Consider the following 13,612-nt stretch of genomic DNA (forward strand, 5'->3'; position numbering starts at 1 on the left):
CCGGCCCGACGGACGGCCCCGAGCGAGCGACCCCGTTCGCGCGTCATCGGCGGCACCGCTTATAAAGAGGGTCCGGCCAAGCCCGCTTCTGCCTGCAACCTCCTGGCTCCGAGCTGCGCGCAGAGCAAAGGCAGGGCTGGCACTCGGCTCCCTCGCCGCCTCTCCAAGGGAAAACCGACGGCGCGCCCTCCGCGAAGCTCTCCGGCCATGGCGACGGTGGCCCTCCTGGCGTGGCTGTGGCTGTGGCTGGGGCGCGCCACGTCGGGGCTGCCCGGCTCTCCCTGCGAGCCGGTGCGCATCCCCATGTGCCGCCACATGCCCTGGAACATGACCCGCATGCCCAACCACCTGCACCACAGCACCCAGGAGAACGCCGTGCTGGCCATCGAGCAGTACCAGGAGCTGGTGGCCGCCGGCTGCAGCCCGGTGCTCAGCTTCTTCCTGTGCGCCATGTACGCGCCCATCTGCGCCGTCGAGTTCCTGCACGACCCCATCAAGCCCTGCAAGGCGCTGTGCCAGCGCGCCCGAGACGGCTGCGAGCCCCTCATGAAGAGGTACAACCACAGCTGGCCCGAAGCCCTGGCCTGCCAGGACCTGCCCGTCTACGACCGAGGGGTCTGCATCGCCCCCGAGGCCATCGTCACGGATCTGCCGGAAGGTGAGGATTGGAGAGGAGAGCTACACGGGGCGGGGCGGGCAGGAGGGCACGGACTTGTCTGCGCCCCGGACAAGGACGAGTCCATGGGAGGTTTGGAGGCAGAGGCTGGACGGCCGTCTGTCAGGGATGCTTCAGTCGAGATTTCTGCAGGGCGAGAGGTGGACTAGATGAGCCTGGGGGTCCCATCCCGCTCTACCAGTCTATGATCATATAAATCTTTACCTGGGAGTAAGTTCGATGGCACTTAGGTCTGTGAGAGCCCCAGGCAAGCCTCCCAAATGAGGCTGGCGCACCCCAACCTCGTTGCCGGAGCAAGATGCCCCCGCGATTTCGGTGGGACTTGCCTGATCCCGGGCAGCTTCCTCGGAAGCAAGTCTCCCCGCAGAGGAGGAAATGAGGCAGGTCAGATCTTCCCTCGAGGTTGGGACGCCTTGCCAAAGGGGTCCCACCTGGACGCAAGTTCAGCCTACCTCGGAAACAAGGGCAGCAGGTGCGCGCCGTTATTATTAATAATATTTATTTATGCCCCGTCTTTTCCCCCGACAGAGACGCAAGGCGGCTTGCAGATTAAATAAGAATGGCTAAAAAGTGCAGCTAAAAACAAACAATTAAACTAACAGAATTAAAACTATATGTGTATATAAAGGATCTATTAAAAACGTACAAGTAATTACAGTTTCAGAGGAACTTTTCCCAAGGAAAAGCGAGCTGGCTCTGCGCAGTACGACCCGGAGACTGAGCACATTTGCTCGGAGGGTAAATCCCATGGAAAGGGAAGGGGCTGACTTGGGCGTAACTTGCGCTGGGGTTCAGCTTGCCAACGGGGCTCCAGGACGTGCGCGCTTTCCCGGGGTTTGAGAAGTTGTCAGACCATCTTTCCCCGATGAGGATATATTTTCTCAAAATTAAAGGAAAATCCCTCTCCTTTCCCCCATCAAATTTCTAATTGCTACCGGGTTTTTCCTGTTTTTTTCCTTTCTTTTCCATTTTCATTTTGTGTGTTCCCTCCTGAAGAAGACGTGAAGTGGATCGATTTATCTGACGACGTGATGGTCCACGAAAAGCCTCTGTTTCCCGAGTGCAAGACCTCAAGCCACGGTGAGCGCCTCTTTCTAAGACCGGACACGATCAGCTCGCCGAATATGTCTATTTCCATTATATATATATATTTCTGTTTTGCTTTCAATGCAGAGCGCTGCAAGTGCAAGAAGGTCAAGCCCACCCTGGCGACGTATCTGACCAAAAACTACTCTTACGGTGAGTCAGTCCGCAACACTTTATTTCTATTTAAAAAGTGAAACGTTGCTGCGTTATCCTCTCTCCCATTTCGTGACTGGTTTCGTATCATCGGGATCTCCCTTTTTGGCCCTTTTCGTTCAGCGGACTTCGGTTTTTCGGGAAATCTGATCCCTTTAATTATCCGAGTCCAGAGAAAATATACATATAAAAGACACGATTCAAAACGAATCGTGGCAGCGATTTTATCGTTGCTTCTTTCCCCCAGAACTTTGGGTTTTCTCCCACATCAGAACCAGACTTCAGTGGTTTTTGAAGACACTGAGATTTACTGAAATGCATGTTATTTCTTCTTAAAGGGAAAGAAAGGAGAGAGAAGGAAAGAACTTATTTCTTAGATCCAAATCTCTTGGGATTTCGACGAAACAGACTTTGGGGGTCTCAGTTGGACAAGGCACAAAAGTGTTGCTTAAAAAACAACAACGGGATAAGGCACTGTGTTTCTCGAATAATAGGAATACTTCTGATTTAATACCTAAGAGAAAGTATATTTGGGTGCATTCCTGAATAAGCTAGATGCCAGTGAAATCTAAGCATTTTACAGCTCCATGTTTAATATTGGAAAACTCAGTGGTTGTGAGTATGCCCCTTTGAACTCAACGGTATTTACTTCTGAGTAAACATGCACAGATTCAAGGTGTAAGTCCCATCGCCTTGAAGGGAATAAAAACTCAACCATAACTATGTTTAGTAAGCATTAGCTTTCTAAAAAAATATGCATAGAATTGTGGGCAAAAAGTATTCATTGGAGCTTACTGTCAAGTAAGTTGTATAGGACTGCAGAAACCACCTCCTCCCCCCCCCCGCAAATATAATCATATATCTTATGTCCAGATATGATCTTGCAGAGATGAAAACTCAGCTGAGTTCTGCTGAAATCAACAGCAGGATAAAAACACCCCCTGTGTTAAAATGCCAAATACCAGCTTTATAAATTCAGATGATTAAGTTAGCAGGGCATTATTTTAGGGAGGGTAAAAATAAATGAATCATTACACAGGACAAATACACTGGATAAATCTTAAGTTTCACTAGAAATCTATTATAAATTGATCATGTGAAATGTGTTTGTACTGACAAATGGAATGTGTTTCAATGCAAAATTAGTGCTAATATCCAGATTTTAAAGCCATTGTTGTTTTTGACAATATCCAGAGTACAAGGCTCTGTGGGGAAATAGAAGATTGCCTGCTTATGTGTTTACACTCTTTGTGGAAGCGCAGGAGAAGGGACAGGAATGGGATGAGAAAGGAGATGTTGCAAAGACAGGATTAACAAGACCGGGATCAAAATTGTATCATTTGTTCTTCCTATACCTGTGGCACTTTTTGACAATTATGAGCAACCCTATGCATGCCTACTCAAAATAAGCCCGCTGAATTCAATGAGATCTACTACTGGGAAGGTCTGTATAGGATTGCACTGTTGGTCCCCAAAGTGGTTATCAGCTATTCTGAATAAAATACTAAAGCATGGTCCATTCCAAATCTACAATGTTATGATTTGATGATTCCAAAGAGTAAGCAGGCTTCCTCACATGTCTCACTTATTGGTCCAGGAATGGGAGCCATAGGTCTGATGTTTATCCAAACATGCATCATAATGTATGTCTCAAAGGCAGATACTGCTGTTCATTTGAAGGAACATGGACCTCCACATTCTGGTACAATGTCACCCATAAATGCATGGCAAACATGAGACAGGATGGAGCACAGAAGGCCAGATAAAAGTTCATTGTTTAAGCTGACCTTCTAAAAGATCTGTGAGAATGGATGTGGTAGGCTTCTTTTCAAAGGCAATTCCACAAAGGAGAAGCCACCACCAAGAAAGCCCTGTTCCTGGTTAACGATAACCTTGTCTCCCTAGGTAATGGGATTCACAATAGGGCTTCAACACTTGATCTCAGCTCTCAGGGGAGGTAGGAATACTCCTCAGGCAGGCAGCCCTCAAATATCCTAGGCACAGGGCATTTAGGAACTGAAAACCAGTCATTTGCACACCAGTCTCCTATTCTTTCTCACTGGTGTAATCATTTGAAATCAGTAGAATGAGCTGTGGGCAGAAGCAAGCAAGAAAATAAAAATAAATGCATCTTTACATACATTTATGTGTGTGTGTTTATGTGCCTAAATAAAGTGTCATCTCAACTTCCATCAACTTTTGCCTAAAGCAAAAAATACTCCTTCCTGTACCATATTTTAGAGATGTTTTTAAAAGGTTTTATGATTTCAGAGATGGTACTTGCAGGCTTGCAGCGAGAGATCCGAAGTCTGTTGAAGCAGGAACAAGTATCACAATTCAGTGGGACTTACTCTGCAGCAAATGTGCCGCTAGCAGTGGAACTTAGCGAGACTGGATTCTGAGTAACCATATATAGTATCGGCTGTTAGCTACGTGGCATTATGGTTTACCTTTGCTTTATGTGTTGCAGTTATTCGTGCTAAAGTCAAGAGCTTAGAGAGAGGAGGCTGCAATGAAATCACCACAATGGTTGACGTGAAAGACGTCTTGAAATCTTCAACTCCTGTTCCCCATTCTCTCATGCCTCTGCATACAAATTCCTCCTGCCAATGTCCCCCTCTTCTACCAAACCAAGATGTCCTCATTATGTGTTATGAGTGGCGCTCAAGGTAAGCAAGGATCAGGGGGCAAGAAACCGCTGCCAAGATGCCTGCTTTAACATGTTTTATTTACATTTTTGGCAAACCCAACAAACAGCACCCTTTGACATGCATGGAACTGCCCCATCTCTTGAAAAACGTAAGAATGCCCCCTGAGGGCAGGGCAGCTCCACAGATGCACCCGAGGGCCTTTGGGTGCCATGGCTGAAGTGGTGGACATGGTTTGGTGGTGATCCTGCCAGCGAAATGCTCAACCCGGCCACATCAACATCTGCCACCACCACCACCTTTGTCAGGTAAGCAGCAGTGATGCTGCCATGCAACACTACCAAAGAATGCCTAGGGCAGTGGTGGCCAAACTTGGCCCTCCAGCTGTTTTGGGACTACAATTCCCATCATCCCTGACCACTGGTCCTGGCGTAGGGGGTTGGTACTGTCACCCTCCAGCATGTGCTGCCTGAGGCAGCTGCCTCATTTTGCCTCATGGTAGGGCTGGCCTTGGAGGGACACGGGCGAAGCTGTGGTCTAAACCACAGAGCCTAGGGCTTGCTGATCGGAAGGTCGGCGGTTCGAATCCCCGCGACGGGGTGAGCTTCCATTGCTCAGTCCTAGCTCCTGCCAACCCAGCAGTTCAAAAGCGCATCAAAGTGCAAGTAGATAAATAGGTACCGCTCCGGTGGGAAGGTAAACGGCGTTTCCGTGCGCTACTCTGGTTTTGCCAGAAGCGGCTTAATCATGCCAGCCACATGACCCAGAAAAACTGTCTGCGGACAAACGCCAGCTCCCTTGGCCTGTAAAGCGAGATGAGCGCCGCAACCCCAGAGTCATCTGCGACTGGACTTAACTGCCAGGGGTCCTTTACCTTTACTTGAGCCGATGACTAAAATCCACTTTATCCTACCAGTGAGTAGGGTTGCATGATGCACTGAACTCCTGAAGAAGAAGAAGAAGAAGAAGAAGAAGAAGAAGAAGAAGAAGAAGAAGAAGAAGAGGAGGAGGAGGAGGAGGAGGAGGAGGAGGAGGAGGAGGAGGAGGAGGAGGAGGAGGAGTTTGGATTTGATATCCCACTTTATCACTACCCGAAGGAGTCTCAAAGCGGCTAACATTCTCCTTTCCCTTCCTCCCCTTCAAGGGAAGGGTGGGGTAGAAATAGAATTAGTAATAATATGGAGGGATAGCTCAGTCGGTGGAGCATGAGACTCTTAACCTCAGGGCTGTGGGTTCAAGCCCTGCATTGGGCAAAAATATTTCTGTATTGCAGGGGGTTGGACTAGATGACCCTCGGGTCCCTTCCAGCTCTGTGATTCTTTGATTCCAAATCTGAGCTCTTATATACATAAGAGGGATTGTATCAAGGATTTCATAGAATTATAGATTTGTAAGGGACCCCGAGGGTCATCTAGTGCAGCCCCCATCCAGTTTGAAACCGTACTGGGCCCTGCTTAGATTTGCAAAACACTGGGATAGGAAGCCAGAGAAGATGGATAGAAAACACTTAAGCAAAGGTAGACTTCCTATGTTTTGATTCTGGAGATGGTGGTGGGAATGACCAGTGCTTTTTTCCAGGGGGTGCTTAAGGGTACATAGTACCGGCACCTCTCTTTGTTGTTGTAAAAAGGTGTGGCAGTTACTGTAACAACTGCATGCTGAGTCCTGACACCTCTTTTTCTAGGGGAAGAAAAGCCCTGCTCTTTACTAATCTTGAGTTATTTGAGAATGCCAACCCATCAGTGTGAAGGCTTTCAAAATTAAGCTGAGGAATGGGAAAAGATTAGAAAGAATTCTGTTTTTCATGGAACAAGTTTGCCAGCGATGTTTTTAAAGGTCATTGAGGTTTTAATTTTATATGCTTTGTTAAAGGATCTGAAAAAGAAAGCAAAAACAAAATATTGTGTTTCTCATTTGAACTTAGCCATATGTAAACAGGGTTTGAGTTACAGTGGCTTCTTAAAAATGTTAGAAGTAACAGTCTCTTGCTTGGAAAAGTGCTGAAGGAAATACCACATTCTTGTTTCTAGCAGTTTCCCCCTTTTCTGATTATACAGTATTTCAGGCCTCAGCCTTGGATTCAAAGACGCAGAAGTCTCACATTCAACTGGGGTCACAACAGCAAAGTCATCACAAATGCTCAGACTGATACGGTACAGGGTGAAAGGGTGTCTACCACATGTGTTGCAGAGCAGAAAATAATAATAATTCTAAAACAAAACATTTTATCTAACAATGAACTGACACAACAAGCACCCACATATGACAGCACAAAGGCTGTGCAAGTCATATCTTGCATCTTTTAAACAGCCGCTCTGCAAGCCCAGATTGATCTTGTGTCGTAAGATTACTTCCTGTGGATTGTGCCCGCTGTTTTAACACCACACAAAAAAATTGGCACTGACTCTCTTTTACTGCATAGAAGGAGAAGTCATCCATAATCATTCTCCAGGAAACCTGGATGCTTTGGCTAGATTCTTGAGATTCATTTCAAGTTTGACTCTTCTACTCTTTGTAGAGTCCAGTCCAAAATGAATCTCCGAAGTCATTGCACCAGACTGGGCCCTATCTAGAGCTCAATGTGGCCTTAATCTTAAAATAAATAAACTTCCTTCAGACTATTTCTGGAATAGATTTCTGGAGGAAGCTGCCTATCCTTACAGCAAAGCAATGTATTTTAAATTATTTTATATGTTACTATAAATACGATGATATCAGTTAATCAGTAAGATTCTTCTGGAATCAATAAGAAAATAAAGAGACTTGTTATCTTCTAGCAGTTAATTTAGACAACCATCAGTATTTTTATTTAACCCCACCTTTTCATCTGCATTGTATTTGCTAATGAGAATATTGATAAAAGGCAACTAAATCAAATATTGTGGGCAAAGTCCAGAAAAGTTAAGAATGCATATGACTGGAGACCTAGACATGCTTAGATGTGAATAAGTCCCCACTGAACTCAAAGGGACTTACTTTTTAGTAGATAGACGAGGAATTGCACTATGAATTCTTCTGGGCGGGAGCCAGCTATGTTTTACTCAGAGCAGGCCCATGGAAACAACTACATTTGGTCCATTAAATTCAATAGGTTTACTGTGAGTAAAAATCAGTTGAAATCCCTCCATTGATTTCTGTGAAGAAACTGAACCCACTGAATTCAGTCAGGCTTCCTCCCAGGTAGGAGGGTGTAGGATTTCAGCCTTAGGCACATCTTCCCCACCGAAATAAACGGAACTTAGAAGTGCTTGATTTTGACTGAAATGAGCATTTTTAAAATGTTTTATTTTATATTCAGGAAATGATATTACTTTTGTGCCCTTCTTGATTCTACAATTAACGTTTTAGGTTAATGCTTCTTGATGGATGCTCAGTTGAAAAATGGAAGGATCCGCTGAGTAAACGATTTAAGGTAAGACCACCTGAGGCTTCTCAATATTTTATCTTCAAAAAATAGAATGCATTGCCTCACCGCACTCTTCAACAGCTATACTCTAAAAATCGTAGCCAACGGTCATTAGGAAAGTGGGATGGTATGGAGAGGTATATGTAATGCGGGGGTATACAGTCTCAATAAAACATTTTGTCCATCTTCCTCAGTGAGCAGAGTATCAAAAATAAAATAAAAACATGGGGATTTTAGGGAAAAAACCATGCGCCCATTTTCATCACTGGATGCAGCTATTGTTGTGGATGGTACAATTAAGAACATATATACAAGAAGCTGCATCAAGAAGCATATTAACATAAACCCTGTCTGTATATAAACAAGTTGCTATGGTATGAACCCAACCCTGCAGTTTCCCTTCTGCACCGCAAGATTTCAGGAGGATATTATTGTATTGCAATGACCACTTCCTTGGCAGGCTTGTCAAAACCCTTTTCCAAACTGTTCCAGGGAATTTTGGTCTTCCACTGTTTGCCTTGCTGGAAATTCCCTCTGAGGCTTCTTTCCTCGCACTTCACAAAACATGAGAAAAAAGCCAAGTTGGCTTCTGGTGGAGAGATAAGCTTTTAGAAATAAGTACGTACTGCATTTCATGGCTCTTTCCTCCTCATGCTAGATGGAGACAGGGGCATCATCAGGACCGGGTCCCAGATCTTCAGCCTTAATACAAAAAATTTACAGTGTTTTCAGGATGGCTTTATTTCTGAAAGTGAGCCTGAATTTTCAGTTCTACCTCTAAATTAGGATATACGTATGTGACTCCGACTCCCCCTAACCCGCTTTCTTAATTTACATTTTCCTAGAGATGGGAACAGCGACTCCAAGAACAGAAGCAACGCGCAGGTCCAAATAAAAACCAGAATGCTAGAAACTCCGGGCGCAGCGGGATGCCAAAGCAAAACCTGAAGAACACCAACCCAGCGCTCACTAGTCCCAAGAAAATCAACAAGCTCAGAAGCGATCAGAAAGAAATCAGCCCCAAAAACATATGAATTTTCCCAGAACCTGACTTGGGTGTGTTTCCTGAACTCATCGACGTAAATGTTCAGTGTTGTATTTCAAACAGACATCCTTTGAACAATTTACTTTTACAGGATTTTTTAAAGCTGCAGATATAGCTTTGCATTAACATTTGGTGGGTTGAAAAGCAAGTGATTTGGGGTATGCTTAGCACAACCAGTCGTAGTTTACCAGTTTGCATCTGGAGAGCATCCTGTGATTTAAATGTGTGTAGTGGAAATTTGTCTACGTGCTATTAAGGCTGGCTTTGCACATTTTACATTGGGGCAGCCACTATTATTCACATTTCCATAGTTGAGCCCCACCAGGGGAATATCACTCGGTCATCCTGATTCCTAATAAGAATTCTAGCAAAAGAATTCTAGCAAAATATTCCTCTTTCTCTGGTGTTCTGCAGAAGTGTGTGAGAGCATACAAAGGCTTTTCTGAACCACCACTGCTCTTGGCTAGCCTTCTTTGTCATCAGATTTTGTAACATACTAAATCAGACTTCTCCTTTAGACCAGCTTTTGTTGTAACATTTAATTTTGCAGTACTTAAAAACCAGTACCTTTTGGGGGTGTGTGTGGAAAGTTTAGGAATAATTGGTGGTATTTAATACTAGTCCTACTCAGAGTAGACCCACTGACGTTAAAGGACTTGACTCACTTAGGTTCATGAATTTCAATGGCTCTAATCTGGACAAGACTTAGTTGGAAATCACCCGATATCTACATATTTACGATATGTCATTTTATTATGAACAGAGATTCCTAAAACAGCGTGAGCAACAATTCCATTGTGGGGTTCTGAAATATTGTTTTTAAAAATTAGAGAACTAAGAAGGTTTTAAATGTTACTAGCAACTTGATCTGAAACATATCTGCCCTAATCGGGAAACCACCCTCCATTTAGAGGTGCATGTGGATCTCTTTCACTTTTGAAACGCCTCCTTCATTTAAATGGCCAGTTAGCAAGCACCTGCCATTGTGTGCATGGATGAGGGGGAAGGTAGCTGAAACAGACAGGAAGTTTGTGGAAAGAAGGGAAATCTTTTGATGCACCAGATCTCCTGTGCCCATAAATTATCCCTAGGTCAGTGCTATTACCTGCAGAAAGATTGGCAACTACAGGATTTTCTCGTTTCTAAAACAGGAGTTTGCTGCCACCCTCACTATTCTTGTACCCATTGCACTGTACGAGAAGCTGCAACTGAACCTCCATCTCATCCAATTTCTTGCAGCAGGTACCGAAGGCGCTGTTCATGCCTGGTGATCGAGATTCAATAGCTTTACTGAGAAACAGAGTCAGGCTTGGTTTGAGTTTCTTTGCCTTTTGTCTAAGTACCTAAGACAATGGCCCATGTAGTCCAATATCCGGTTTTCACAGTGCCCAACCAGATGCCTGTGGGAAACCCACAAGTTGGACCCTAAAGTCCAAGAGCACCCTCCCCTCCTGTGGTTTTCAGCACTGAAGCATACTGTCTGATCGTGGAGGCAGAGGATAGCCGCCATGGCTAGTAGCCAGGAATCCATGAATTTGTCTAATCCTCTTTTAGCATCATCCAAGTTGGCAGCCATCACAGCCTGTACCTGACAGTGGGATTCAGTTGTGCATGCGGTTTTCTGGATTGTGGCCCCACCATATTTAAGTGAGTTCCACTGGTTCTACATTATGTATATAACCCAGGGACAAAAGGTCACCCACTGTTCATTTTTGCTCATAGTTGCACTCCAGTGTAATTGCCAATAGGCTACCCATGTTTTTAACACTGGGCAGTTTGAAAAAGGTAATTTGCGTTTTCATTAATGGGAGTTTTTGGAGTGCAAACAAAATAGCTGGCTGTGCATGCTGGTACGTTAGGATCTTGTGGAGTTGGGCCAATGTGTTTAGTGTCTGTAAGTCTTTAGTCAAAGCAATCTTTTTACAGGGAGAATATTTTAAATCTCTTGCACCTTAATTTTAAACACATTCATCTGTAAGAGGTACATACCTCACCATATTTTTTATTTCCTTTTTTTGTTTTCTATTAGTAAGGAAATACTGATTTCCTTTTGCTTTGTCAGATTCTGCAAGCTTTTATATAGGTTGCCCAAAATGCTGATTGGCTCACAGCTGGCCGTGCACAACTTTGATTGGCTGTTAGCTGTGATCTTGCCTCCTTCCCCTGTCCTAGATTAGTTTGCATTTCATGGATGGATTGGGATGTTTTTTACACCCACAAAGGTGCCACATGAACTTTCATGTGTTTATCCATTTGTTTGTCACCCTGTTGCTGTTTCTTAAAGCAAAATCCATTTGTAAAAGTGCTCTGGGCAGGTTCTGCAGCTGAAAGCCAGTCTCCTGCAAGCTGCCTCTGCTCCAAACCCACCGTCATCCTGGAGACAGAGTAAGTTTTTGACGGCACTTGTTAAGTGTAGCAGCATCTGTTTTTTAAGTGTTTCAGTGTACACTATTTTAAGAACTACCATAGCTCTGATACTTCTTCTTAATAAACCAAATGGGTTGCCTGAAACTTCTGCAATGATTTGCAACACTGCTAGTTTTCTGCTATTTCATTTCTGTGAAATAAAACTCTTATTTTCTTTTCTTTTTTAAAAAAAATTAAAGGGCGGGGGGATGTAAAATAATTGCCAGCATAGAATTTGCACCTTTTCTTTCTAATGTAAGTGACCATGAATGACATTCCGCTGTATGAGTCAATAAATGTGTTAATAGTCAAATACATTTGACTACTGTATTTTTATTTAAGTTTTGAAATGTTACTCTGCAAAAAAAGCTTAATTCTTTAAAGCTTGTCTTCCCCATCAGTGCAGCATTAGATTCAGAGGCATGCTAAGCACCATCTTCGTAGGGATGCGGGTGGCACTGTGGTCTAAACCACTAAGCCTCTTGGGCTTGGTGTTCAGAAGTTTGACGGTTCGAATCCCCGCAACAGGGTGAGCCCCCATTGCTCTGTCCCAGCTTCTGCCAACCTAGCAGTTTGAAAGCACACCAGTGCAAGTAGATAAATAGGCACCACTGTGGAGGGAAGGTGAACAGTGTTTCCATGCGCTCTGGTTTCCGTCATGGTGTCCCGTCGCGCCAGAAGCAGTTTAGTCCTGTTGGCCACATGACCCAGAAAGCTGTCTGTGGACAAATGCTGGCTCCCTTGGCCTGGAAGCAAGATGAGCACTGCAACCCCATAGTTGCCTTTGACTGGACTTAATCTGTCCAGGGGTCCTTTACCTTTACTTAAGCGCCACCCTCGTGTCTCTCTGCATTGCTCCTCCAGCCAGCCTGCGTGGTTAGCTGCCCTTCCATCCCACATGGAAGTTCTGTCTACTTCCTCCTTTTCTTTCCCAGAATCATTTTCAGGAAACAAGCCCTCCCCTTCTGCTTCCAGCAGCCCCCAATCCATCTGTGGCGTTTGCCCATTCTTTTGAAAATGTCTGTACAGGGGGAGAGAAAGTGTTAATGGGTAGACCAATAGAAAAGCCAGAGGCGGAGCCTACCTGTTTATAAAAACAGCATTTCGAATGCATTTGAAGTTTATTTGTGTTTGCAATAAACTACAATCTTCATTGTTAACTTAAGAACCTGACTGAGACCAAGTGATTGACCAGGGAGGACCTGGTTGGTGGCAGCGGATTAGTGGTGTACAGGTCAATAGTCCGTGAGATGACCGGGGGCTCCGTAGGAACGCCACACCATCACCCTGGCAACCTCTGTTTCTTGAGCCAATTGCAAAAGGCCCCCGTTGCTTACATCAGGCCAAGGGTAGAGGGTCTGATGTTTTGCAGGTGGCTTACCATTATCCAACAATCCAGGCCATTATCAGCCTCTTGTTTCTTCCGTGACCCACCCCCAGCGAGCCATCACCAGGCTGACCTCAAGAGGAAACTAGACGATGTTATTTCCAGCCCTGGCTAAATTTATGAATTTATGAATTGGATCAAATTCTAACCCTTCACTGAATGTAGAGATTACGGGGTTTCTGCACCCTATGGGCATAGCCAGCAGGTGCAGGGGGCAGCTGCCCCTCTAAATCAAGTAAACAAAAGAAATACATAACTAACTGACCAATCACATCCCAGGTAACTCAGTTCTGCCCCCCAACATAAATCCTGGCTACGCCCATGTGCCCTCCCCAAACTCATAACAATATATTTATAAACAAAACCTAACTGAGCATCTGTTATTTTTGTCTTACATTTGTATCCAGCTTTTCCTTCAAGGAGCTACACAGGAATCATCCCATTTCTGAGGGCCTTTTGGTGGTTCCCTCCCTGTGAGATGTGAGGTTACAGGGAATCAGGCAGAGGGCCTTCTCGGTGGTGACACCTACCCTGTGTCAAGATGTCAAGGAAATAAACAACTATCTGACTTTCAGAAGACATCTGAAGGTAGCCCTGTTTAGGGAAGTTTTTAATGTTTGATGTATTTATCATGTTTTTAGTATTCTGTTGGGAGCTGCCCAGAGTGACTGAGGAAACCCAGCCAGATGGGCAGGGTATAAACAAACAAACAAACAAACAAACAAACAAACAACAACAATTATTATTATTTCATGCTCACATCCACCATGAAAAATAGATGGATCACAATAGCTCCTTGGCAGAG

The 13,612-nt window shown here is 44.6% G+C and overlaps 1 protein-coding gene across 2 annotated transcripts; it reads left to right on the plus strand.

Moving 5' to 3' along the window:
• Positions 1-207: 207 nt before the first annotated feature.
• On the plus strand, positions 208-10,972 carry SFRP4 (secreted frizzled related protein 4; the record flags this gene model as incomplete). 2 transcript variants are annotated; one of them, XR_014540134.1, is made up of 7 exons in its annotated part: positions 208-658; positions 1,673-1,756; positions 1,850-1,915; positions 4,386-4,584; positions 7,912-7,975; positions 8,815-10,041; positions 10,411-10,972. XR_014540134.1 is itself a non-coding variant. In XM_083578221.1 (6 exons), 6 exons carry the CDS (start codon positions 208-210, stop codon positions 9,001-9,003), a joined length of 1,053 nt encoding a protein of 350 aa, XP_083434347.1. In that variant the 3' UTR covers positions 9,004-10,972. The 2 variants fall into 2 exon arrangements, 1 of the variants encoding a protein (XP_083434347.1); XM_083578221.1 differs by having other exon boundaries at positions 8,815-10,972.
• Positions 10,973-13,612: the final 2,640 nt, after the last annotated feature.

This window comes from Podarcis filfolensis (assembly GCF_964270895.1).
Source record: "Podarcis filfolensis genome assembly, chromosome: 12".
Lineage (NCBI taxonomy): Eukaryota > Metazoa > Chordata > Lepidosauria > Squamata > Lacertidae > Podarcis > Podarcis filfolensis.